Here is a 27,865-nt window from a genome sequence, read left to right as displayed (position 1 = left end):
GTGATATTTCAGCTTTCTGATACTGATTTTTTTAAACTGTCTAATTGTTCAAAAAGGTTTAATCTATGGAAATTTTCTTCTGCATATACCATAATCTAGTCAACTGAATTGTGTATATAAGCTCATGATTCTGTGTATATTTACATGGGAGGTGATATTTTGGTGACTAAGAGGTAACTTCTGTCTTTTTGAGTAAAGTAATGAGTTTTTTGTTGTTGTCGTCGGTCGTGGGGCTTGAACTCTGGGCCTGGGCACTGTCCCTCAGCTCTTCAGCTCAAGCCGAGCGCTCTACCACTTGAGCCACAGCCCACTTCAAGCAGTGAGTTTTCAACATCATCAAACACAATGTTTACCTTTTAAAATGTTTGAACGTTTATTTGCACAAGCTTAGTAGTATAAGATGCAACATAGTTTTGGAAATCAACTACAATGCTGAAACTTGAATGAATGATTCCAAGTATTAGGCATTACAGTTTAAATTACTCTAATGTTAGCTCTAGTATTGGAATAACATTTTGGTTAATAAGTAAATGTGAACATGACAATACCATGAGTATATTCTTCCTACTTAACTATAAATTATAGTTTTATTGTGGTTTGGGTCATAAATGTGACCAATGCTTGTTTATATATCCTAATCAAATCCAGACTTACTTATTAATCTTGAAAAGATTCTAGAAATACATTCCAATGGGTTATGTAAATTAGATATATTTTTTAGCTCTTTGATTTTCAACATGAATGGGTAGTCATAACTTAGACTTAATGTTCATTGTACAAGTTATATGACATTTATATGATAGTTATTCTCACAGGCTATCAGTAGTCATTTGCAAAAGTGAGTGGCCATAGTTTTTGATCCTTGAGTTACATGTCCTCCATTTATTTCAGAGAATTACAGGTTTCAAAAGTTAGTGCTGTGTTTGGGCGATCTGTAAAATATTAAAATGTACATATGAACTCACAAGATTTGTGGTAAAGAAAGTAATTTTTTGTTACATTTTCCACATGGTAATCACAGTTTTTCTAATAAGCACATTAGGGAAGGACAAAATTACTTTTAGATTTAAAATGTTCTGAATTCATGTCTTCTCTAGTGCTTGTCATGATCAAGATGCACTGTAGTGAGAAACTGTTCTGTTGAATGGCAATTCTTTTGCACAACCTCTTAAAGATAATAAAAACTTTTAGAAAATATTATAATCATGATAAAAGAAGATTCCTATTGGCTTTTACACTTGTGGAGAAAATTGTCCATTCATCTCAGTCCTCAGTTGTCACAAAGGCCATTTCTCTGTCACATGTTCATAACATGTGGAAATGCGACAGTATGCTATAACAAAGGGACTTCCTAGGTTTACTATTAGCATTTAAAATATTTGCTCTCTTTTGGCATTTCCTTGTCATGATCAAGTTTAAACCAACACACATGTTGTCTGGATTCACGACCTAGAAGAATATTCTGTGCCTTTTGGGATTAGACCTTTAATAAATTCAATAGCTCATTTGCATCATGGATGTCTTTTCTGAAAATGTCTTATCCTCTTGTAAAATCTTCAATATGGAACTGTGATTCTAACTAGTGTGTCTGAGCTGCCCAAGATAGAAAATATGATAACTTAGGAAAAGTGCCAGATAGCAGATACAGAGTGAAGGCATTGTATATTTACCAATTCTTTTTAGATTAACCCCCCCCCCCCAAACCTTCCTTCCAGTATAAGAAGTTAGGGCTTTTGGAAGAAAAATACCATCTTCTGTAATAAAAACAGACACTTGAAATCTTGGCCCCAAGTTTTCAGACAACCTGAAAACTCACTCTTTACTTTTTATACTGTTTTGATAAATGATGTGTATTTTCTGTGTAGGAGAGACCCTACCTTGTAATCTAGGGGCTTCATGTACTCTTCCTGAGGGGAGAGACTTTTGGCATTGTTCCATGGCTGGGTATAATTCATTTATGTCTTTCCAGTTTTTCCTCTCTGATCTTTTCTCTGTGTATCTGTCAGTAGCCGTCCCTTGGGAGCAGCACTGTGCACTTCATTAATAAGAAGGGATTAAGGGAAAAAGCCCTGGTCTCCTAATACACTTGGATAATTTGGTGCCCTCCACAGGGCAATAGACCCCTGCTGCATAGATGTCATTAGAAACATACAATTTCATTACTTTTTTACTGGCAGAGCCTTGAGTGAAATACAAAATATGTTGTCTCATACACAGGGAGAAAGCTTTCATTCACTTTTTGCCCCTAAACATAGCAGAATGCAAAAATATATTTTATGTTTTTTACATTTATATTCTCTTCCTCTAACAACACTCAAAACCACACTTTTATTAAATATTGAGCAAAATAAAGATCAAAAGGAAATCGTTTATATATTTAAATCCCGAACGTGTTTTATACATATTCAAAATGAACTAATATACTTGTTTTGTGTTCCTACTATGTGCCAGGAGATCTGGAAGCAAGGGAATCACAATTTATGAAAACATCATCCACTCCTTTTTCTTTTTCTGAACCCTGATTTATTGAATTTTATAATTGTAAGTGAATATAGAAATGAATATATTTGAAGGAAGCCATATGGTAATTAAAATGATTATAAGAAAGTATGTTGTTAACTCTTCCTGGTTATCTAAATTCATCTTTGAACTTACATTGTTTGCTAATAATTGATATTACATTTTGAATGGAACCACTGATACAATGATTTTGTGAAAACATTTGATACAATGAGTGTAAACTGCCCTTAAAGGATTTGCACTGTATTTATTACAGGTGTCCCAAACAGGAAGCCATATTTTGCCACTGGAGTAGTGTGCATCCTGGCTGAGTGCCTGAGAAAGGATCCTGGGCTTCAGGCACCTTCTGTAAAATTCCTAAAACATGCCAGTGTCATTTGTAGGCCTGACACTGCAGTGATGTCTTTCTGAGAATTCAAACATCACTTTTCCCTAGCACCGAAGAGAATCAGGTTTAGTAGTGGTCCATTATCTCACTATCACAGACACACACCTGTCATTGACATGAACAAGTGAAACACAGCTGGAGTTGTGCTTGGGAGAAGAAAGCCCTTGATTATCAGCTATTTACAAGCCACTCCTTGCAGAGATAGTTTTTGCTCTCCTACTCCTAGCTTTTGTTCAGTGAAATGGATATTTGCAGCTCTTTGTCTAAGATAAATGCTAGACTAGACCTTTAAGATGATAGAGACTGGGGTTTTCAGAGACCAAAAATGCAAAGCAGCACAGGAACAACAATGGAACGCATACACTAGTCAGTAGTGACAATCCTTCAGAATCTTGTTGGGTTATGTACAGAATGCTCTGCAATGGAAGATCGAATAGGTCATCTAGTCAGGTTAGATGTTTTCTCCCCCTCCCCCTTTTTTTGTTATTCTGCCACCACACCTGCCTTATCTTTGAGATATTTTAATTCACTCAACTATTAATCAAGCTTGTATAGAAGATGATCAAATGTCCTAAGTAGTGAAACCAGGCTAGGTTGGGACCTGGCAGGACCAGTTTACATTTTTCTAGAATGTCAGGGTTTAACAACTAACACAAAGTCAGGACTTAGCTAGTTAAGTTCTTGTCAAAAATATGTTCCAGCTAAAGTTTACATTTAGATAACCAAAGCCACAAACAAACTCCCCAGTGTTACTAATAAATTTTAAAATAGTAAGCCAAGTGGTTAAGGATTAAAAAGGTTAGACAGTCTTTCATGGTACATTGAGGTTGTGCACTGAAAACAGATCCATCATTTGTTACAAGAATACAGATTTCTTTTTCCTCATTGTTTTCCCCATCCCTGCACGGTTTCACAAGTCTGCTTATCTTGAATATCCATAGGTGACTCTTGTGATTTGATTCATTGAATCGAACTAATAAGTTCACAAGCTTTCTGAGTATTCCTTCTAATTTTCTGGGGCTTTAACCCCATATTATCTTGGATAATTTGGGAGGAGAAGGAAGGATTATTGTGAATAGGAGTTGGAGTTAAAAATTGGATACTTGGAAAATAAATGAAACAATTAGCAATAAGCTTTGATAATATTCTTTTGCCAAGGTAGTTTATAAATAAGGGATTACTCACAAACAACTTAATATACTGTATATCAAGTGATATACTGTATTTTGCCTAAATTCAGCTTAATGGAATAAATACTCAAATGAGGACTGACAATACCGATTTCCTCACAGAGGAAGTAAAGGTGGATAGATGTGTTAATGGGTTCTGTTAGGTATGACTTAACCACATCTCGATATTTATTTTTGATTGCTTATCAATGAAAGATAAAGTATGTATTTATATACATATATATATATATATATTTGCTTTGAGGGTATTTAAAAATTCTTTTATGGGATTTTAAATTCACAATAGTGTTCTCCCTTTCCTCCTTAGTAAATAATGAAATGTTTTTTGGATGTAGACAAATATGATATAAAACCACAAAACTGCGTGTGTCTAATTTACAACAAATCTGTCTCCTTGATAGGGGGAAGGAAATCTGAGGACCGTTCTAAGGGGTCTCGTCTGCTTTCAGTGCTATCTTCTAGTCATACTGAAGATAATACCTCTCCCGATGGGTCTTTCCCCTTCTTCTCATCTCCACGGTCAATGTCAATCACATGCACCAGTCCAGGCTTCAGAATTAAGTCTTCAGTCTCTACCTGGCTCCTGTTGTCTTCCACTTCCATGTAGCTTCCTTTTGTTTGCTGGGCAGCTTTGCTGAAGGCTTCCTTAAAACGACGCTTGAGTTCGACATCTGGACAGAAGACATATTCATAAAGACCACCAGCGAGAACGGCTCCTATTATTGGTCCAACCCAATATATCTGGGAGAAAAGATGGAAGAGAATAGAGTTTTAAGCTATTTCACTGAATAAGTGGTCAGTATAGAATTTATCTTGGTTAGGAGAGCACTGGGGGAAAGCAAGGGAAGGGGTGACATTGCCCAAAAGGAAATGCAATCTTTGCCTGACTTAAGCAACTCTAACGCCTCTGTTTTTAGGGTTTTCAAATAAAAAATAATAAAAAAAGAGAGCACTGTGTCATGTACAAAAATGAGAACATAACCAATCCATACCAGAAATCCTTAAATTATTATTATTATTATTATTTTTGGTCTGGTCGTGGGGCCTGAACTCTGGGCCTGGGCACTGTTCCTCAGCTCTTCAGCTCAAGGCTAGCGCTCTACCACTTGAGCCACAGCGCCACTTCCGGCTTTTTTTTTCTTTTTGCTTATGTGGTGCTGAGGAATCGAACCCAGGGTCTCAGGCATGCAAAGGCAAGTACGCTACCACTGAGCCATCTTCCCAGCCCATCCTTAAATTATTAAGAAACATTTGAACAGAAAAATTTGAGGGACTCATTTCTTATCTTTTCTTCTTACTGATTACATTTAAAGATATTCTGAAGGGAGGGGATAACAGTTCAAAAAGAGATGCACTCATTATCTTACTTATGTAACTGTAACCTCTGTTTATCACCTTTACAGTAAACATATAAGAAATTCTGATAATTCCTTTTTGTATGTGATGGGCATGGTAGTGATAGTACTTACAGAAGGCTGCATGTTAACTTAACATTCTCATGCTTTACTCTCTTCCTCTGCAACATGGAGCTAATATGTACATTGTGAGGTAGAAAGATGAAATGTAATACTTGTAAAGTACTTAACAGTTCTGAGCTCACTATGAACCACTTCTATTCCATATTAAAGATGCATGTGACTAAGTTAGCTGTAAATTATTATTTCTCTTACACAGCTTGCTTTTCTTCTTAAAAATCTGGTGACTTGACATAATTGAAAACCCTGTGGTCTGTTCATTTCTCTTGTCACAAGTTTTCAGCTTCATGGTGCTCATTGAGGAAACTTATATTGAGTTTATGGATAGTTGTTAGTTAAGAAGTAGCAATTTTGCAGAACTATAGAAAAAAAGAAAAAGGGTTAAAAATTGGATCAATTGGGGTTGGGAAGGTGGCTCAGTGGTAGAATGCATGCCTTGCATGCATGAGGCCCTGGGTTTGATTCTTCAGTGCCACATAAGCAGAAAAAGCCACAAGTGGCATTGTGGCTCAAGTGCTAGAGTGCTAGCCTTGAGCTGAAGAGCTGAGGGACTGTGCTGCCCAGGCCCAGAGTTCAGGCCCACAACGGACAAAAAATAAAATAAAATAAAATAAAAATTGGATCAATTATGTACCTGTGAATGTACCTGTGATATATACTAAGCTCTGAGTTTGAGTAAACTGAAACAGTTGCTTTAGGGTATACCAATATGATAAAATTAGAGGTGGAGTCAGAAGATTCAGTTGATCTTACAGAAGCCTGTTTGCTAACTGAGCAACTGTAAGTAGCACTGCATCATCTCATTGAATTGGAATGGTAACTTTTGGGATCAGTATTCCTATTAAAATCTACATTCTGATGATGAAGATATCTGGTACGCTGAGAAGCATAAAGCTTCCTCATGCAGTGACTGAGGTGAGATTTCTGTCTGTCTGACTGAAATCTCCTTTTGAACCATGATATTGTTTTCTCTCTCATTTGGAAGAAAAATATGAGGAATGATTCTTGCATAAGACATCTTTTGTAAACTAATGTCACTTAGCTTCATAGTAAAAAATCTAAAGACAATTCACCTTGTAAGCTGAAGCTGAACACATACCCTTAACCAGGGAAAGTATTGGCTGGACAAATTAAACTCTTTATCTTGAATGTGAAAAAATCCAATAGAGTTTATCATCCCATTTCAAAGGAGAAATAAGAGCCTTCCTCTGAATATCTTTACCCTTTATTCCTTTGTTAAGATCTCATTAGACTGTTACTATTTCACAGGCTTCAAATCCCACAAGGGAAAGTAGCCACTGTTAAATAATAACCACCCTTTCCCAAAACAATATAGCTACATGTTTTAAAAAGTAAATAGGTCTCAATTCCAAAAGAAAGTCAGATATACTTTCAACTGTCTTTAAAATTTTTTTATAACAAAATCTTATTGTTAAAAATATAGAAAATGAACAAAATTGTAAAGAGAATTAATATGTCACACTACAAAAAATAAAAATACTCATGCTATTTCTAGTCTATCAATATGCCTTAAAATTAATCTTAAATTTCACACAATCATTGTTACTAAACAGTTTACAAAATTATTTGTAGTAAAATTAAATTTTTTATAAGATAACAAGAGGAAATTGTTATCAATAGGCCAAGAATTATGCCATATTAAAATTTTGTCAGTTTAGCACAAATAAAAAAATTGATTAAAAAAACCCAAAAAACAAAAACAAAAAAAAAGCTTTCATTCACATTTTCAGGTCCTCTTTAACAAATTAAAAATAGTTAATAACAAAAGAGTTGAGAAATTTAATAAATTAAAATAAAAATTGTTTTCTAATCATACAATCTATATACTGCCCATTAAAAATTCCCATTCTTGTTAATGTAGCAATTTTTTGAGACATAGCTGAAAATATTCAGTGGCAAAAATTGAATCTCATGGATGTGATTGTTGGCCATGTTTTGCATAGCTCTGTCCAAAATCTTGTTTTGAACAGTAACTCCCATGCTGGTATTTACAAGTATTAAATGGAGTATATTACTGGTAATGGTTCAATGCACTTTTTATAGCAATGAATTCTTTATAACAATGGTGTGTTGTTTTTCTTGCAATGCTATCCCATAGTTGAATATGTATAAAATCAAAACACAAATGGCATATCATGTTACATTCATGAATTTAAAAAGACAATGAAAAATAACATCTATGACATATAGATGACAATAAAAGTTTTGCCACTCTTGTAACTGGCCTATGTATTGTCTTATATTTTTACTAGTCTTAATAGATAGTGTGTGAGTAGCCTACACAACTGTTCATTATTTATTTAAAGGGTTTGAATTCCATTACTGTAAGAAAAATAGAAACAAAATGGATAGTGATATTAAAAAAATAGATATCACCATTATTTGGCAGCTTTGCCCCACACATTAATAAATAGGTTGAGATTCAAAAACATACTTTTGCTGAGAGTCATTTATTTTCCAGGCTATGGTTGGGGTGAGAGGACCATAAATGTTTTCACCATCTGCATTTAAATGATTTCAACTTGCCCACTATTAATTAGGTTACATTTTTCTAAAAAAAAAAAAAAAGGCAAATATTTTTGCTATGGACAGTGCTTTCAGAGATTTTTTTCTTTTTTGTTTTACAGGTTTGTTGTTGTTATTATTGTTGGGAAGGCTTTTGTTTCAATTATTTAAACACCATGTTCACTCTACCATTCTGATTTTAATTTGTTCCACATAAGCAATCTCCACGTACAATGTATTCTGTTGCAGTCTGTCAGATATACGCCCAGACTGATGCTTGAACAAACAAATAAGCAATACAAAACAAAACCATTACTAAAGGCCCAGGATATATATCCGATGAGGTGTTTTGCATCAGATCTGAGACGTTCTCTATGTTTTATCAAAGGTCTAACAGAGTGAGGTTTGAGATAGGGTGGATGCAGCAGAAAATACTGACAAAATAATAAAGAGACTGATGGTTACTTGTCCTCAACCATATATAATAAGATAGGAGCTACACAATGGTTACCCAGTGGTTTTCCCAATTTCCCATGATAACAGCAGGTCCAAAGGATCGGGCTGGATTCATACTGGCACCAGTATAATTGATCTAGAGGAAGAAAGAAAAACAACTTCAGATATCCTCGAAACAGGGCTATGAGCAAGTATCATTCATTGCAATTTGCTATTTTTGTCTCATCAGGCATGCCAAGATGTTAGCAGTCATGTCAACATTCTGGTCACATAGTTGGCAAAATGACCATGTGAAATGGACAGACATGACTGGATATTGAAGAGCTCCAGCTGTAAACAGCATCTTCAGGCCAACTCTAGGGTGAGGATAAATGAAATGGATCAATTATTTAAATAGACTTGGAAACTTACTGCAAATAAATGTCCAATTGCAACAGAAAATCCAATTGCTAAAGCTATTGAACCAGTGACATCAGTGCGTTTGGAATCACAGCTGGCAAAAATAGTAAACACCAACTGAAATGTGATTATCAACTCCACCAGGAGACCATGGCCAGCAGTGAGATTTCCATGAACCTGGAGAGAGAAAAATACTCTATTGGAATTGAAGCAAGCATACATTTTTGTAACAGCATAGCAATATGAAAGGCATATTTTAACTCTGTAGAAAGTAATGGTTAATTTGAGCCTTGCATACCATCCCAGTGGGGACATCCAATCCTGCCCCTTCCCAAAAGGGAAGAATAAATAATAAATATACAGGCATCTTTGTCAGCCACAGATAATTACTTTTACAATGACCAAGGGCAAATTCATGTTAAATGTCATTTTTTTAAAGAAAGCTAAATGTGTTATTGTTGCACTTAACTCATAAAAACTTCCTTGAGAGACTTATAATTGTATCAGGTAGTGATTAATTCCATTAAGTAGATTTAAATTAATATATATTTCAAATAAAATTTAGGGTGTACATGGTAAAAGTCAGTTCCATTGCTGAGTTAAGAAGTCATATTCCTTATCAGTGAAAAAGCAAAACTAAGATAGAATGTCAGTTTTGTCTTTTTATGAGTGATCCTTTATGTAGATTATTTTAAATTTTGTAGACATAATACTTCTTTTGCTAGTTAAATAATTGTAATACAAATGCTGCAAGATAAATACATAGGCTGTACAATTACAGGGTGGAAGGTGGGCATAGGAGACAGAGGAGGAAAAAGCAAATTATCATTTTTTTTTAAATCACTAAGACTTTTTTGGGTACCATTTCTGAGGCTTGAACTCATATCCTCGGTGGTGTTCCTTAGCTTTTCTGCTTAAGGCTGGTGTTCTACCACATGAACCACTGCTTTACTTCCAGCTTTTTGTTAGTTAACTAGAAGTAAGAGTCCCATGGACTTTCTTGCCTGGGTTGACTTGGAACTATGATCTTTGATCTTGGTATCTGAGTAGCTAAGATTATATACATGTGTCATGAGCCACTAGCTCCCGTCTTTTTTTTTTTTTTTTTTTTTTTTGGAGACAGAGTGTCTCACTATGTAGCCCAAGCTGTCCTCTATCTTAACATCCTCTTGTCTCACCCTCCTGAGTGCTGGGAATCCAGGCCTGCATGACCACACCTGGTTTTCCTATGGGTACTTTTAGTGTTGCCAGAATCAGTTTCACTATCTCAACAAAAGCCATCAAAATTCGGTGAGCAAATCAGCAACTTTATGACTCTCTCTGGCCACTAGGGGAAGCAGCCGGAAGTGTGAAGGTAAACGTTTAAGAGACTACCGTGGTGACTCCCAGTCCTCCCACCACACTGGGAGGTGTGACCAAGTACAGAATTCCTGCTCCAATGATGGCCCCCAGGCACTGTGCGGCGATGTAGAAGACAGACTTGGCGATGCTGATCTTGCGGGTGCAGACCATGGCCACTGTGACCGCGGGGTTGATGTGGCCACCGCTGATATGCCCAAAGCATTGCACCATGGTGGCAATGCTGAGTCCAAAGCACAGGGAGATGAGAACCATATCAACAGGCAAGGGATTTTCCTTTCCACCCCAGTTGATGGTGGATCCCAGGCTGAGCAGAACAAAAATAAGCATGGCCAGAAATTCTGCCGTGACTGCCTTCCAGAAAGCTTGCGTCCAGACCCCTTTGAAAGCCACCATGATTTCTTCTCTTCTGCACAAAGACCCGCACTTACTGAAAAAAAAACAAAAAACAAAAAAACAAAGAAAACACAAAACAAATGAGCATCAGAAGCCAACAGCTGAATGGATTTAGGGGAAGGGAGACAGACATACAGACTTGCTGGATGGAGTCTGTGGGGAAGGACTGCGAAACATATTACCCAACCACAAAAGACTGCTTCAGGAAATCCCCTTTAATTAGTAGTCAAGAGATTGCTGCGGTAGTCTCCTTGGACTTAATGTTCGGAGACCATCCAGTTTCACTCGATCATGATCCCAAAGGTCCTTAGGAAAATGTCTAAATTAAGTTCCTTACAAGATTAAAGGTAACATGTGTTTACTTTGGAATTCAATCCCTTTGAGTAGGGTTTAAAGTCTGTGTGTTTTGCATGCCATTTTATTTCAAATATAAAGTAACAGTATTTAAAAAGTAAATGAGTAAGTATTCTCGGGTTTGGACTTTGTAGCTTCAAAATGATACTCTGAGAATGAATTTGCTAAGTGTAGTCTCCTTAAATCTGCCCTGAAGCAAAGAGCAGCTGAAGGAAAGTTCTGCTTGGAATTCAGGACTGGCCCCAAATGCTGTGCTTTGAGAAGGTAAACTCATAAAGGTGGAGAGGATCCTGGTGCCTGGCAGTGGCTGTGGGAACAGGCCAGGCACAGCTGCCACAGGGACACTCCTTCCTACACCCCTGTGCCAGAGGGAGCCAGCGGACAGAGGGAGGAGTCCTGGAGCTGGGCCCTCGGAGGGACACTGCAGTGCAGATCTGGGCACTCAGCATGGGAGGACGTGACAACTTCAGGCCCCAGGGGAGCCGGCAGTGCCTTCCAGAGAGTGGGGTTGTGGCCAGTGTCTGGCAGGAGCCAGGTGAACAGACAGAAGCAACCTATCCTGAGGCCATCTCAGAGAGCAGGCGCAGGGGCTGAGGATGATTTGGGGAGGAAGAGCAGCCCCTCCTCACGTCCAACCCTCTTTCAACCCTTCCTCATCTCCTTTTTCCTAAAGGACTCCTTGGAAGCTGAGCCATGTAAGCAGAGCCAAGGGTAGCCAGAGGGATAGAGCTGGGCAGGCTAGCTAGGAAAGGGAGGTGTAGTAGAGCAAAGGCTCTTAGAAAGGGTTTGCCTGTGGGGTCTGTGTGAGGGCTTTCTTGTATGTGCTCTTGGAGGGCAGTGGACCTCCTCCTGAAGAGCTTGTGTGTGGAGAGCTGTAGACGGGGAGAAAAGGAACTTGGATGGGGTCAGGGGATGGTGGGCAGCAAGGCAGGCAGGGAAGACAGAAGATGTCCTCCAATCTCCTTTCCTGTCTGAGTCTTTGGAGCCCAGGAGGAGTGGGGTCTGAAGATAGTCCCTGCTCCTTCTGGCCAGAAATGGTTGAGTTCCCCTGTGGGAGAGGATTACCCCACGTATCCCATTATCTACACTTGTCTTTGTTCTTTGCCTGTGATTGTCAAGACAGTGAAGTATAGCAGAGAAGCTAAGCACAGAGGACAGTGGCAAGAAAGCCAAGCACTTTAAGGGATTAGAAGTTCCGTAGCTTTCCCTCTGAAGTCCTGTAAGGCCCTAATTTCCCCTTCACCACTTCCTGTCCCTGGGAGCCTGTGAATTACGCTATCTTTGAGGAGGTGCTCAGTCAGATCCACAAGCTGGGGCTCTCCCTTCACCTGTACAGATTCAGCAACACTTCTGGTATGAGATGGGGCATTTGCTTCAGGCTTAGAGAAACCCATTTTCTGCCTACGCCTGGGTGTGAGGATCAGAGAAGGGATATATGTATGTAGAAGGGGAGGAAAAGGGGGTCAAGGTAGCCTGCCACACACGAATGTTTTCCATCTGCCAAGTGAACTCTTCTAAGTGAATCATGTAATTATGAAAAAGAAGCCCAGCTGGGGTGGTATTGACATCATACTCCCTAGGGGAAGAGAACACAGACAGAAGCAGCACTTGGAAGGGTGCAAAGAGGGAACCCTGGAAGAGGCATGGGAAAAACGTCCCCAAGGGCGAGAAATTCTGAGGACTCACAAATTGAAATGGGAGTGAGGACAGTCACTTCTGAACTCAGAATCCCAGGGCTGTGACGGCAGCACAGCTATATCACAGATGCTGTCTTCTAGAGCTGGGTTTGGGGAGGGGAGAGGACAAAGCGGGAAGCAAAGGAAGAAAGGTGGTCAGGAAATGCTCCCTTTTAAGCAGGAAAGCACGCAGGGGAAGCATTCCCAGGAAAGGCCAAGATCCACCTGATATCTCTTTAACCTCCCCCCTTCCCTCCAGTCAGTCCTTTGACTTCTCTTCGCATACCTGTTTACCTCTCCAGAGACAAACATGAGAAACTCAGTTTCTCTTTCTGCTTCAACTTTTCACTAGTCAGAGAAATAACGTAATGACAAAGTGCCTACATACATAAAGCATAAATACAGTCCTTACACTATTGTTAACTCCTTCCTAGTCCTTTACAAAATTTGATCTGCTTTCAGGACTGAGTGAGTAGCCTGGGCTGGCTGTGAGCCCCAGTGTTTGCTGGCATGTGCGTACCTTTCTGGTCTCATGAAGGCTCACCCTGGCGTGGTTCATAGTCCCATCTCCATCATCAATGTCCCCTTATGCGTTTGCACTCACTACACATGGATCAACACAATTTGTTTTGCTGCTTTTGCCCCAGAACAAAGAGGGTTTGTTGATGTGACCGGGTTGTAGCGAACCAACCGGACACATTGCTTTACAAATGAACACCCAGCCTCCTCTGCTCCTGGATAGCTGAGCTCCTGGGTAAGTAATTTTTCTGATGAAGAATACTACAGATCTATTCTCTCCCCACCCCGAAGATTTTCCCCAGCCATCCGCTGGTCTTTATATGAGGATTTTGCTTAAAAGCATCCCTTGTTTCTGTCTTCTTGGTGCCTCTCTGCTGATATCCAAGCTTAAAAGAATCACCCACCTGCTCAGTAACTCCTAGTAGATGTTGCTAGAGAAGCACATGTATCTGTAATAGACATAAAGTTCATCTTTTGGCTCTAAACATAATTGCATAAGGAAAAGAAGGACTTACCCCCACGGCCTTGCTGCAGGTCTGTCACTCATGCCTTCCCTGGCTTAGTGCAGCGCTCATTGCCTGCCCCTCAGCTCCCAGTGAGCTGGGAGTCAGATTACGGCCACTTGTCTGATTGGGTTTTTGGAGTGTAGGGGTGGAAAGATTCTGCCCCATGTGGCAATTGCTAAGTTATATTTGCACTTGAAATAACTTCTCCATACCTGATCACTATAGACACAGGGCATTTCAGGAATGCCAAACACTTACTTCATATTTCTTTAGCCAGCAAGTATTCTTTGCAAATGAGGATTCCTTATTTACATTCTTCTTATCACAAACAATTGCTGAGAACATACAATGTTTGTGACATATTGTAGTGGAAATTGAACAACTATTAGAAAACAGTCTTGCACTAATACAACAAGCAAGACGAATCGGGATCTGGGCTTTCGCATGTTCGATTTTGAATGGCAAACAGCTGAGTTCACATTGAAATATTTGATCTGAGCAGAAGCATGATAATCACCATGTGATTTATAGCAGATTTATTTAGCAAAGGCAGCCCTGATTTGGACTATAAAATAAGGAAAAATAGGAAATATAGGACGCGACACTGCTCCAGGGTGCTAATCTCAATGCTATATGAATAATAATTTTCTGGGTAAAAGCCACCAAATTTAAAACTATAGATGTTAGAGAGACAAAATTATTGGGAACTGCAGATAACTTTCATTTTGGGAACCTAGCATTGACTATGCATTTTTCTGGTCCCAGTGAGACACAATTGCAGGCTCTTGTCCTCAAAATGTATTCAGGATTTCAATGACAGCAAGATGATAACAACATTGTGGGGTCTTTCTAAATCCTGTGCAGTTTCAAAGGATGTCTCTGCCTAAGGAATTTGGTGAACTTAGAGGGTCTGGGAATTAGCAGCCTGTATCATCATCTAATTGTTAATTATTTTTTCCTAAAATAGATCTCAGGTGCACAGACTTAGAATAATCACAATATGATCACCTGGTTTATGATACTCTGGTATCATTGGTTGTACATATGGCTGTCTGGTTTTATAATAGTTAATGAATGACTTTAAATAATATGATGAAATCTGTGATCCCACCACTCAATTTAGCAACTGAAACTGAAACTTTCCTTTTCTTTTTTCTTTAAAAATGTAAATATATATATATATCATAGAATAAAAATGTATAAGAAAAAATGAAATATGGCAAAAAAGAAATAAAGAAGAGAGGAAAAGACCATTATATTTTTAAGTCTCTTATATTGTTTGTGAACATGAAACCAAGCAATGAAGGCAGAGTTTTCATTAGAAAGAGAAATTAAAGTTTTGTGTGTGAAAGTCAGAGGAACGCTTTCTTACTGTTTTCAGCATTCCAAGATATCAAAGATTGGATTCACATTCTTAAAAATATCACATCAATCACTGTATATCAGTGGTTTCACAGTGATTTCAGCTTTTCGACAAGCATGCTACCTCAGTCAGAATCAATTCTGAGGTGGGAGGTAGGAGGATTTATGGGCCTCTACAAAGGACACTTGACACATTTCACACGGACTTTTAAAGATATTTACCATTTAGCTTTAAAAATGAGATTAAACAATGCTCAATAGGAAAAGTACTTATTACCTTACTCATGTAACTGTAACCCCTCTGTACAGTAGTTTTACAATAAAAATATAAAAAATGAGATTAAAAAGAGGCAAGATTATTTTTTTTAAATTTGAAAACATTGGGCAAAGTGCAATTGATTTGACCCCCACCTAAATAAAAATGGAGTAGGAGGTGTTTGTGAGCTCTCTGAGCCCCAGAATCCTTGTAGGGTTGTAGGTGTTTCTTTCTGAATAAGTGTTGTGGTCAGATCTGCAGAAATGCACAAAACACGGTGCTTCTTGGGGCACCAGCTAGTGTGTGTGGGGGGGGGGGGAGGGGGGGGATTTTCCAGATCCTCTTTTTAGGACACCCTACTAAACTCATTAGTATTCTCTGCATGGCCCGGGTAGTTCCAGTCACCATCTTACTAAGTGCCAGCAAAGCGTGGTTACCACAGTTTCCCAGCCTTTCTCCTCTTTTTGTGGCCGGCTGATGTGCTGACAGTCCCGTTTCTAAGGGAAGACTGTTCCCGTCAAAGGAAGGGCCACGTTAATTGGCAACAAGTCTTATGCTTGTTAGTATGCTCAGTAGAGTGGCTTAAAATGAACAAGAAATTAACTCTTCATCTACCAAAGCTACTTTTTCTTATTAGATATTGCTGTTGATTTTTTTTAAATACTTGGAATGACTGATTTTTTTTTGCCATAGCATTACTTGTCATAGATTACTCTGGTACTTGTTGGGCTTTTCTTCTAACTACGGAAGATGATGACTTGTAGTGTTTTTCAGGATCTGATGATGAAAGAGAGCAACTATATTGTGCCACAGGAGTTGATGATAGAGGTGGTGGTGTTAGGCAATTTGAGGTAGGAACCCTACTGAATAGAGGTAATAGTTTCTAAGCTGAACTGCTTTGACCTGTGTCTGGAACTTAATGAGACCTGGAATCAATTTATTTTTCCTGATTGGTTACTAAGGGCCTAATTCATTTTTAAAATGGAATGTCAATTTATTCATGAAATCTTGTCATCCTTACTTTGTTGTGCTGTGATCTTTGGAGAAAGGCAAGTTTCCTGGCACACTGACTGACACAAAATGGATCTTCCAAACTGGACCATCTTGTGAAGTTTTAATTGAAGAACCTTGTGAAATGGAGGGTCAATAACATAGGGAAATTGAAGGAAGGATAAAACGAGAACCTCACAAAAGTTAGCCAATCAGCACACTTGGCGTCTGCATTTTTAATCTCCTGTGCCACACTGTTTTCCTTTGGTGCCCATGTATATCTTCGAAATTTGTGGACTCCTTTTCCTACCCTTGCCCTCAGAACTTTTAATATTTCTTCATGTGTTCAGAGATTGAAGACTGAAACAAAAGCACTAAAAATGCCAGCAATGCTTCAGTACCAGACGGAAGTGTCTCCAGGCTGGTGGGGCTGACTCAATCCCAACTCATAAATCTTCTCTTGCTTTTCATGAAGCTCAGCGTCATGAATTCCCCCCAGAGCACTTATATATCAGTATGTTCATTAAAAACAAACAAGTAAATAGAACAACAGCAGCCCAAACTACCATGACAAAGAGTTTAATGAAGCTCTGTTCTCTTTTAAAAGAGGCATTACCTTATGGTTATAATTCAGGGTAGTTTCTAGATATATTTCTCCCTAAAAGAGTAAAAGGAAAACAACTATCAAGCAGCAGCAGCAGCAGCAAAAAATTAGAATGTATCCTTGAGTCTCTTGCTTCCCAAGGAGCTAAATTTGAGAAAACTTGTCTTTTCAATGGCTGTTGAACCTTTCAAAAATTAAATTTTCTCCTTGGCCCCATGTCCCATGGGTGGATCCAGGTTTTCCCAGAATGTAACAGGCACATTTTCCTTAATTCAGACCCACACAGATTCTACTTTGGCTGGAGAGTTGTACTCTGCTGACATTTAAGGCAGGAATTCCCTGGGAAAATAGTCAAGAGATTCTTTGGTGGTATTGGCAGTGTTCCAAAGGGTTTAGGGTTCCCCTTTCCAGGCAAATAGGGAGAGAGAGACAGGGAGGGCGGGCAGGAGAAACAGGACTTTATTGAGTGACTGTATTTCATCTGAATCTTGTACAAAAAAAGCAGAAATGTGGTTGGATGACTGGATACTTTTCTTACCTCTTATCTCTTACCCAGCTAATATGACAGGTTAGAGTTTGGTTGGGCATTTTAAAGGTGGCTTCAAGATCCACAGGAGAAAAATCCATATTTTCTTTTATAGCAAGCTAACTATGTTGGGATCTAATGTGCTGTACCAAAATATTTGAAATAGAGAATGATCTAAATGTAGCCTATAGTAGCAATGATTCCAAATTTAAATTAAATTTGGACAGATTAAAAACAGGACTAATATTTTCAATGCTCAAGATCATCTAGAATGATCACTACAGAAGGTTTCATGAGTTTTTTTTTAAAAACAAAGTAGCAGAGATCCTATCAGGCTCAAGGATAGAACAGGTATTTAAAATTCTGTGCCCAAGGGGAAAAGGCAAGTTGAGTAGACCAAAATGCTTGCTGATTAAAAAAGAAGATTTTAGAATAAATGTTAAGGAGAGAACATCCTAAGGAGCAGAAGTGGCTGCAATCTAATTCCCTTAACATAGACTGATTTGCTGCTGTCAAGGTATGCAGGCGTGCCCTTGGATGGCCTTTCTAATAATCAGGCAAACCTCTTTTTACTTCTTTTAAATGATGATGCACCCTTCTTGTAAGTTTAACTTTCCCTTTGTTTTGCACATTCACACAACCAGAAAGGCACTTCTGAAGAAATTCACAGGGCTTTGGAGGTGTCAAGTCTCCTCAGTAGTGTTTTCCTCTAACCCAAATCTTCTTATCACTTGCTGCACATTGGCTTGTATTCCTGCTGAAGGGACCATACTGTCACCCCTCCTCCTCAGCGCCCACTGTGGTGACTCATTTATTTAAGATGATCCATCTCCTTCACTCTTTGACACATGATTCTCTGATTCTTCTCCAAACACTCCTTAATGTCAAATTTGCTTAACTCTAGTACTTAAAACACCTCTAAGACTGGGCAATGGTTAATCTTGGTTGTCAGCTTTACTGGATGAAGAGACAACCTCTCCCCCTCCCCCCCCCCCCCCACTGAAAACTGGGGCAACACATTTCTCAGTGTATCTGTGAGAATGTTTCTAAAGACAGCAGGGAACTGAGTAGTTAACATTTGCCTTGAATTTGGATGGTGCTACCCAAGAGGGCACTGTCTCAGATGGGTCAAAAATGCAGAGGATGGGAAAAACCCAGGCACATACATATTGGATTCTTGTTGAGAGGCAGTTTTTCTTTTTGGGTGGGCTGGGAGGGGTGCTATATCTGCCCTCTATGGATGGCATATTTTACATTCTTTAGCCTAGAAAAGTGAGTTTACACTAGTGACACCCCATGAAGCTTTCCAGTCTTCAGTCTCAGAGTATAGTTGGATTATTGATCTTGTTTTGAGGTTAGTTTCTTGGGCTGAGCAGCTTCCAGTTTCTCCAAGTCTACAGCCTACAGATAGCATTGCCACCTTAGATATTGTTGGCCAATCTAATACATCTCCTTTGATAGTTGGATATATTATATATTGGTTTCGTTTCTCTGGAGAAGGCTGATTAGTACACCTGTAATCTAGGTGCTACTCTACAGTTAATTAGGTTATATTTATATTACTCACAGCTTACTCTCTTTTTTAGGTATAGATTGAAGTTGTCTGATGCATATTTTCTTTTAAAATTCTTATAGAGATGATGGTAAAATAAAGTAGTATATGTCTAGGACAGTCCTGGAACAGGATCACAATAGCTCAATAGCTATGTACATATGACATAGGTAATGCTAAGGGAAATGAACTCCAAGATGTGGAAACAAGAGGTTTTCCTTTGTTGTTGTTTTTCATGCACTATGTGAAGTTATTTCTTTTTTCTTTTCTTTTTCCCTATGACTTATTCCTTGTTGTCACTGTATTTGAATTTGGTGCCCTGTGTATTGCATATATGTTTATCTGAATTAGGGAGTGGAAGGGGAACGGCAAAATGGTGTTATAAAGAATGAAGGGTGAACTAATGCAATAGCGATACTCAGAAGATAATATGATGGAAATGAACTTTACAATGGGTGGGGGGAACATTGGGGATGAGGGAAAGTGGGAGAAAAATGAGGGAGGGGTAACAACGTTTGATAAGAAATGTACGCACCTTACATATGTAACTGTAACCCCTCTGTCCATCAACTTGACAACAAAACTAAGTCTAAAAATAAGATAAAGTGATAGTAATAATGTTGGTGATTGTTTTGGTTTGGATATGAACAGCCTCCTGCAGGCTCGAATAGCTGTTGGTACTCTTTCAAGAGTCTGCGAAAAGTTAAGGAAGTGGGTCCTTGCAGGAGGACATGGTTCCCTAGGGAGGTGTCTTTGAAGGTTGAATGTGCCCTCTCTGCTTCCTGTCCACAGAAAGTGAAGAGGTTTCGCTACTACAGGTTCCCTACACCATAATTTTCTTTACATTTGTTCATGATATTCTTTTTTTTTATTTGAAATACGTTTTTTATTGTGAAAATATTATACAGAGGGGTTACAATTACATGAGCAAGGTAATGAGTACATTTTTATCAAGCATGGTTGCCTCCTCCTTTGTGTCTCCCCTACCCTCCCACCTCCACAACTACACCCCCTCCACCAAATTGTAAAGTTCGTTTTTTGACATAGTGTCTTGTACATCTCATTGTTGCAGTAGGTCAACTTGTATCCCTATTTAAACAATTTGTTTTTTCCCCTCCCCTCCCCAAATTATACCAACATCAAATACAATGAAAACAGGGGTTATACCATGGGTGAGGGACATACAAAACAACAACAAAAATCACGTGGTACCTTATAAATACATGAGAAACAATAGCAAGAAAGAAAAAAACACTTGTGTCCTCATCTTGGGGTTCATTTCGCTTAACATCATCTTATCTGACCTTTTCTGCTTGACTCAGACATATAGTAGTTATTGCAAATAAGGGAAACCATGGGACCTGTGTTTCTTTGGGCCTTGCTTACTTCACTTAATATAATTTTTTCCAAGCCTTTACATTTCCTAACAAATGGGGCAATGTCATTCTTTCTGATGGAATCCTAGAATTCCATTGTATATGTACACCACATTTTCTTGGTCCATTCATCTACTGAGGGGCATCTGGGTTGGTTCCATATCTTAGCTATGATAAATAATGCTGCAATAAACATAGGTGCGCTATTAGCTTTAGTGTGGTCTTGTTTGTGATGATTCAGGTAAATGCCCAAAAGTGGGATTCCTGGGTCATAGAGGAGCTCCCCGCACCCAAATCAACTCCAAATGGATCAAAGACCTTGGAGTCAAAGCAGACACACTGAAAACATTACAGGATGGAATAGGAGAAACCCTAGGTCTCCTTGGCACAGGCCAAAATTTTCTTAATAGAGACCCAGAAACACAACAAATCAAAGAGGTTAGACAAATGGGATTGCATGAAGTTGCAGAGCTTCTGCATGGCAAAGGACATAGCTAGCAAGATCAATTGAAAGCCCACAGATTGGGAGATCTTCACTAGCCATACAACGGACAAAGGTCTCATATCTAAAATATACTTGGAACTTAAAAAATTAAATCTTCCAACACAAATCCTCAAAGAAACAACTGCCAAATAAATAAGTGGGCTAAAGACTTACAGAGAAACTTCTCTGAAGATGAAATAAGAATGGATAATAGACATGTGAAGAAATGCTCAACCTCTCTAGCCATAAAAGAAATGCAAATCAAAACAACATTGAGATTCCACCTCACCCCAGTTAGAATGGCTATAATCAAGAACTCTAATAACAACAGATGCTGGAGGGGATGTGGCCAGAAGGGAACTCTACAGCATTGTTGGTGGGAGTGTAAACTTGTTCAACCACTTTGGAAAGTAGTATGGAGGTTCCTTATGATGTTCTTTATGCATTCATTGGTTGTTGGGCATCTTTGTTGATCCTAAATCTTGGTTTTAGCAAGAGAAGTGCAATTAATATAAGAATGCAGGTATCTTATTTTGTTTGTTGATTTATATTCCTTTGGATATATGCCCAAGAATGGTCTTGTGAGGGTATAAAATAATTGTCTGATGAGCATCCATGCAGACTTCCATAGTGGGTGCACTAATTTATATTTCTACCAACAGTGTATGAGGGTTCTTTTTCCCCCTGAATCCTTGCCAGAGTTTGTTGTTTTCTTGATTGCCTAATGCTCTCTTCTTAGCATATAAGTTTGGAGGGGGAAGAAGACACAATTTAGCACATAAAAACTTTACACAAAGAAGTCCCGAGGCTTCAGAGACACCCTTTCTTTCTTTCTTTCTTTCTTTCTTTCTTTCTTTCTTTCTTTCTTTCTTTCTTTCTTTCTTTCTTTCTTCTTTCTTTCTTCTCTCTCTCTCTCTTCTCCTCCCTCCCTCTCTCTCTTTCTTTCTTTCTCTCTCTCTCTTTCTTTCTCTCTCTCTCTCTCTCTTTCTTTCTTTCTTTCTTTCTTTCTTTCTTTCTTTCTCTTCTCTCTCTTCTTCTTTCTTTCTTTCTTTCTTTCTCTCTCTCTCTTTCTTTCTTTCTTTCTCTCTTTCTTTCTTTCTCTCTCTTTCTTTCTCTCTCTCTTTCTTTCTCTCTCTCTTTCTTTCTCTCTCTTTCTCTCTCTCTCTTTCTCTCTCTTTCTCTTTCTCTCTCTCTCTTTCTTTCTCTTCTTTCTCTCTCTCTTTCTTTCTTTCTCTCTTTCTCCTCTTTCTCTCTTTCTTTCTTTCTCTCTCTCTTTCTTTCTTTCTCTCTTTCTTTCTTTCTCTCTTTCTTTCTTTCTCTCTTTCTTTCTTTCTTCTTTCTTTCTTTCTTTCTCTCTTTCTTTCTTTCTCTCTCTCTTTCTTTCTCTCTTTCTTTCTCTCTTTCTTTCTTTCTCTTCTTTCTTTCTTTCTTTCTTTCTCTCTCTTCTTTCTTTCTTTCTTTCTTTCTTTCTTTCTTTCTTTCTTTCTTTCTTTCTTTCTCTCTCTCTCTCTCTCTCTCTCTCTTTCTCTCTTTCTTTCTTTCTTTCTTTCTTTCTTTCTTTCTTTCTTTCTTTCTTTCTTTCTTTCTTTCTTTCTTTCTTTCTTTCTTTTTTTTGTCTGTTGTGGATGCTGTCCCTCAGCTCTTCAGCTGAGGCAAGTGCTCTATCAATTGAACCACAGTGCCACTTCTGGTTTTCTGGTGTTTTTTTTTTTTTTTTTTTTTTTGAGATAAAGGTCTCACGGACTTTCCTGCCTGGGCTGGCTTTGAATCGCAATCCTCAGATCTTAGCCTCCTGAGTAGCTAGGATTACAGGCTTGAGCCACTGGCACCCAGCTTCCTTTTTTTGGGTCTAGATTCTCACATCTTACCCTTTTAATATCTATTTATTTCATTTTCTCTGTAAAACCTTCCATTTGCCACTAGTCTTATTTAAATGGTCCTACTCTTTACTCCCACAGCACTTTCCTGAAATATCTTCATTCCTCTCCAGTATCTGAGTGAGTAAAACTTCAAATTCCCTTCATTTTCCTCCTAAAAACAATGTGGGGTTACCTGAGTAAAGAGGTATAAGAATCAAAGGCTTTTCTCATGTGACAATGTACTAAGAGTTGGTTGTAGGGTTTCAAAATAAGATTGAATTAGTTTTAATTACAATGTTTCACAATGAACAATTTGCTATTTTTCTAATCTCTAACTTAAGAAATACATTTCTTAGGACATAGATGTTTCCAAATTGAAGGTGTTCATATGTTTGGGTTGGTTGACTGAGTAAATGAATGAATACCTTTCAATATGTTTATGAGATAAAAAAGTGCTAATAAAGAAATACATAAATTTCTTGGTTGAGATTTGAATTAATGGAGAACTTAAGTTAGCTAAATTGTCAGAGGTTAATCGACCCGTACTCTCCATACTACTTTGTTTTAAATTTTATTTTCTTGTAAAGATGCTGTGTAGAGAGATTACAGTTACCTCAGCAAGGTAATGAGTACATCTCTTGTTGGGCATTTTTACCCCCTCCTTGGTTTTTCTCCAACTATCCCTTCCCTACCCTACCTCCCCCCTTCCCCCTCCCACAAAGTTGTAAAGTTCATTTCCAACATAGTGTCTTGTGAGTATCATTGTTGCAATGTTATTGTTTCATCATTTTGTTATTCCCTTTCCCTCCCCAAATTAGATAAATGTATATACAAGATTCAAGGTACCAAAATCAAATACAGTGACAACAAGGATATATCATAGGAGGAAGAACATACAAAAAAATAAAGAAAAAAATTCACATGATATATTAAAACCAACAACAAAGAAAATCCTCTTGTGTCCATATCTTGGGGTTCATTCACTTAGCATCATCTTATATGATGGTATGTACATAATTTTTGAGCTTTTCTGCTTATCTGATAAGATTATCCTAGATATTACTAATTATTGCAAATAAAGGAAACTCTTTCTTGATTTTCTTGATCCATTAATCTACTGAGAGGCATCTGGGTTGGTTCCATATCTTAGCTATGGTGAAAAATGCAGTGATAAACATAGTTGTGGTGGTAGCTAGAGCAATAAGACAAGATGCAAACATAAAGGGGATCCAAATAGGGAAAGCTGAAGTAAAACTCTCCCTCTTTGCAGATGACATGATCTTGTATTTAAAGTACCCCATGGACTCCACTTCCAAGTTACTTGAGCTGATCTAAAACTTTGGCAAAGCAGCATGGTATAGAATTAACTCTCAAAAATCAATGGCTTTTCTGCATGCCAATAACAAGAAGAGCGTGGCTGAAATTAGGAAAGCAACTCTTTTTGTAATAGCCTCACAAAAAATAAAATACCTAGGAATTAACTTAACCAAAGAAGTGAAGGACCTCTATGATGAAAACTTTAAAAAACTGAAAAAGAAAATTAAAGCAGGACCTTGGAAATGGAAAAACCTCCTATGCTTCTGGATTGGGAGGATTAACATTTGTGAAAATGACAATACTTCCAAAGGTTATCTACAAATTCAATGCAACACCTATTCAATATCCTAACCTCATTCTTTAATGAAATAGAAGAAGTAGTCTTCATACTATTATATTGATACATGTTCTGTCTAGATACAGTTGAAGCTGCTTTATAAGCACTTTTATTTTTTTTAGAGTAGAAGAGGATCTTTGTATATACTTTCAATTTACCCAAGAGAAAAATGGAAGGAAGTTTGTATTTTGATCTGCTTTTGAAATTAGAATAATAGCTTTTGGAAAAGCTGAGTCATTTCAAGATTATTTGTTTAGTAAAACCTTTTCACTAGTAGAACCCTACTTGATGAGATTATGGCTTTTGAAAAATCCTATTTTCATTTCAAATGGGAGTGACTTCTTTAAGAGCAATTTATTGAATCAATAATGAACTGACACATAATGAGCTATTAAAGTTGATAACCAGTGTACAACTAGTACAATAGAATTTGAAACAAGATACACTTTTATTGATATGCTTAGTATATATTTCATAATTTCGTTGAGATAGTTTTTATAATTACCAAAAGGCACATGTATGCTATGGTATAAAAGTTTAGAGCAAAACACCTTCTATTTTTTGTTTTTTTTTTTTACTGCTAAGAACAGAATTTAAAATGATAATATTTGTTTGGTGCTGGCAATTGAATCCAGGATCTCACACATGCTAAGCATATGCTCCTAGCCCTTAAATCTGTTTTCTTTTCTCCAAGTCCCTCCCTCATGTCTTTACCCATGAGTTATATAGCACACTTTCACCAGTGCCCAGTGAGCTCCACTGCTGTACTTTTCCACCTTTTTTTCTACCCTCCCCCAATCCTTCTGAAGATAATACACACAAATACACCATACATTAAAAAATGAAGACAAAATCATAAAAATACATTTTTATAAAAGAGCACTTATTTCCTTATCCTGGAGTGCATTTTGATATATATCATATATATATATATATATAATTTTATATAAGTGTAGAGGAAATATTTCTCAAATGTGGAATTATTGCAAAGAATAAATGGAACTCAAATGTTTCGGTAGTATCAGCATTATAACCTTCTATAGGATATAGATCTTATGAAGTATGTAAGCTCATATTGTGTATCTCATTCTGAATAACATTTGGGATAGAGAGAGGCAGACTGAGATTGTTGGTGTCTGAACTCAATAAATATCTACACACCTTGGTCTCAGTTGAAATCATTAGTCGAAATCATTGAAATCATTGTACTCGAATATTGAGATTCAAACTCTTTAAATGCTTTAGAGCATTTTGAAATCTGTAAAGCTTTTTACTTTGGTGATGAACAAGTGCTTTTAGAGTTGGCAAGATTAAAGTTCTAATGGTTACTTATATGTCAAAATTATAGTGCAGAGGAAGGAGCCAATTGTAGAGTTTGGGTTTTGAACACTTAGCCTTAACCATGAACTTTGCTCACTTTAGCTAAAGAAGTTAAACTTTAAATTTGTGTTTGTTATTGAATTAGTTCCTTAATTTGTAATATACTGAGCCAACAGGCCATAGTAGATGCTTTAAAATAGAAAAAGAAATCCAATTAACCATTTCACGTAGAAAAACTATTGTTCTGTGCAGCTAAAATAAGGTGGCAAGGTCTCCAACTGCCCATTCTTTTAGAAATTGATTTTAACAATGACATCAGAGGCAAAAATTAAATTATATGTTTATAAAATCAGAATATACATATCAACTAAGTAAATCATATCATGTCGTAGGACATTGTAGTATATCTAGAAATAATTTGGTCCAAACATTCAGTATACATATTGCTATGACAAAACTCTACAAATGATAAAATGTTTTCTGGTTGAAATGTTAAGTTAGAAATTTAATGAAAATGGTAAAGCCAGCTAGTTAGTGTCAGTTTGATAATGTGGCCAGGTTGTTTATATAGGGCAAGGAGCACAGGTTTACCCTTGGTACAGATGGACATACAGCAGTCCCTCCGATCTGTGGCTTCATTATCTGTACTTTCCTTACCTGTGGTCAATCTTGGTCTTGAAAATATTAAGTGGAACATTCCACAAGTCAACAATTCATAAATTTTATATTGTGTGCCATTCTTATCAGCATGATGAATTTTGTGTCATTCTGCATCAAGATGAAGCAGATGATTTTCCAGTGTAGTAGGTCAATAAAAGCCCATGCTTTGCCACATGCTTTTTAGTCATTATCTAAGTGTGGCTGATCACGTAGGCATTTTATCCCCATACATTGTTATGATAAGAGTAAATATGCACAGAAAGGTAATTTTATTATTGTCTATAATTGTTAAGTTTTATTGTTATTGTCGTCCATCTCCTATTATGCCTAATCCAGAAATTAAAGCCTACTGTATGGGAAGCAATAGTATATATAGGATTCAATGCAGTCTATAGTTTCTGGCATCCATTGGAGTCTTGAAAAATATTCCCCATGGATTAGGGGCACACGTTGGATTCATCTCATTCTGGGTTCATGGTACCTAGTCTTTTCTGCGGCTCTGGGCCTGAGCTGTTGCATGGTTTGCTCAAAGCTCTTCCATCTTTTTTGATACTTTCCCCTCACTTCCCCATCCAATGTTTAACTTCACTATCATAATGAAATTAAGTCTTCCTAAAAAATACCTGCTATCTATTTAAAATTGTCCTTTGGCCATCGCCTCGTCCTTTTATTTTCTATAGGAATTACATCTCCCATTGTAACCAATGGATTCCTTCATGTTTATGCTTGTTCCTATCTTGCTATAGTTTGAATATGAAATATCCTCCAGAGGTTTGTGTGTTTGGATGATTCCCTGCTTCTGGCAACCTGCTTCACATACTGGTGGAGGTATTTGGGAAGGTTGCAGAAAGATTAGGAGGTAGATACCAGCTAGAGGAAGTTGGTCATGGAGGAGTGCTGTTAGGGGCTTTGTCTTGAGCCCTCTCTATGAATCTTTCTGCATCCTGTCTATGATGAAGTGAATTTCTCTGACATATGTACCATAATGTACTGCCCAAATGCATTGGGCCAGGGGACCACAAACTGAACTCTCTGAAAATATACGTCAAAATAAATCTTTCCTCCTTGAAGTTGTTATGTCAGCTATTTTAGTTATAGAGATGAACAAGAAATTTGGTGTAATTTAGGAGCTATATATAACCAATTATTTTTTAAGCTTTCTGAACTCAGGCACTTTTTTTTTCTGGTCTTGGGCTTACAACTCAGGGCCTGGGCCCTATTCGTTAGCTTTTTCACTCAAAGCTAGCATTCTACCACTTCGAGCCACAGTGCCATTCCCAGTATGGCGGTTAATTGGAGATAAGAGTCTTGTGGATTTTCCTGTTCAGGCTGGCTTTGAGCCATGATCTTCAGATCTCAGCCTCCTGAGTAGCTAGGATTACAGGAGTGAGCCATTGGTGCCTGGTGTTAGGCACTTTTATAGTTGAAAATTATTGAACACTGCGAAGAACTTTTTTT

At 37.7% G+C, this 27,865-nt stretch overlaps 1 protein-coding gene across 3 annotated transcripts; it reads right to left on the bottom strand.

Moving 5' to 3' along the window:
* Positions 1-352: 352 nt before the first annotated feature.
* Aqp4 (aquaporin 4) lies at positions 353-13,934 on the bottom strand. Of its 3 annotated transcripts, none has more exons than XM_070029404.1 (6): positions 13,774-13,887; positions 10,329-10,743; positions 8,967-9,131; positions 8,611-8,691; positions 4,579-4,839; positions 353-932 (listed from the first exon to the last, which is right to left on the bottom strand). In XM_070029404.1, exons 1-6 carry the CDS (start codon positions 13,803-13,805, stop codon positions 912-914), a joined length of 975 nt encoding a protein of 324 aa, XP_069885505.1. In that variant the 5' UTR covers positions 13,806-13,887; the 3' UTR covers positions 353-911. The 3 variants fall into 3 exon arrangements, with proteins under 3 accessions (XP_069885505.1, XP_069885507.1, XP_069885506.1); XM_070029406.1 differs by lacking the exon at positions 13,774-13,887 and adding an exon at positions 13,260-13,340; XM_070029405.1 differs by having other exon boundaries at positions 360-4,839; positions 13,774-13,934.
* Positions 13,935-27,865: the final 13,931 nt, after the last annotated feature.

The sequence above is a fragment of the Dipodomys merriami genome, unplaced genomic scaffold (assembly GCF_024711535.1).
Source record: "Dipodomys merriami isolate MVZ:Mamm:240054 unplaced genomic scaffold, mDipMer1.0.p SCAF_2, whole genome shotgun sequence".
NCBI classification, from domain to species: domain Eukaryota; kingdom Metazoa; phylum Chordata; class Mammalia; order Rodentia; family Heteromyidae; genus Dipodomys; species Dipodomys merriami.
This window is presented reverse-complemented; position numbering and strand designations above follow the sequence as displayed.

Coding starts and splice junctions, on each gene's coding strand:
- Aqp4 (XM_070029404.1), bottom strand. CDS start 13,805: ATGAGTGACAGACCTGCAGCAAGGCCGTGGGG. Junction 10,744..13,773: donor CCTGCAGCAAGGCCGTGGGG/GTAAGTCCTTCT, acceptor TTTTTTTTTCAG/TAAGTGCGGGTCTTTGTGCA. Junction 4,840..8,610: donor GAAATTGGGAAAACCACTGG/GTAACCATTGTG, acceptor CTTTTCTCCCAG/ATATATTGGGTTGGACCAAT.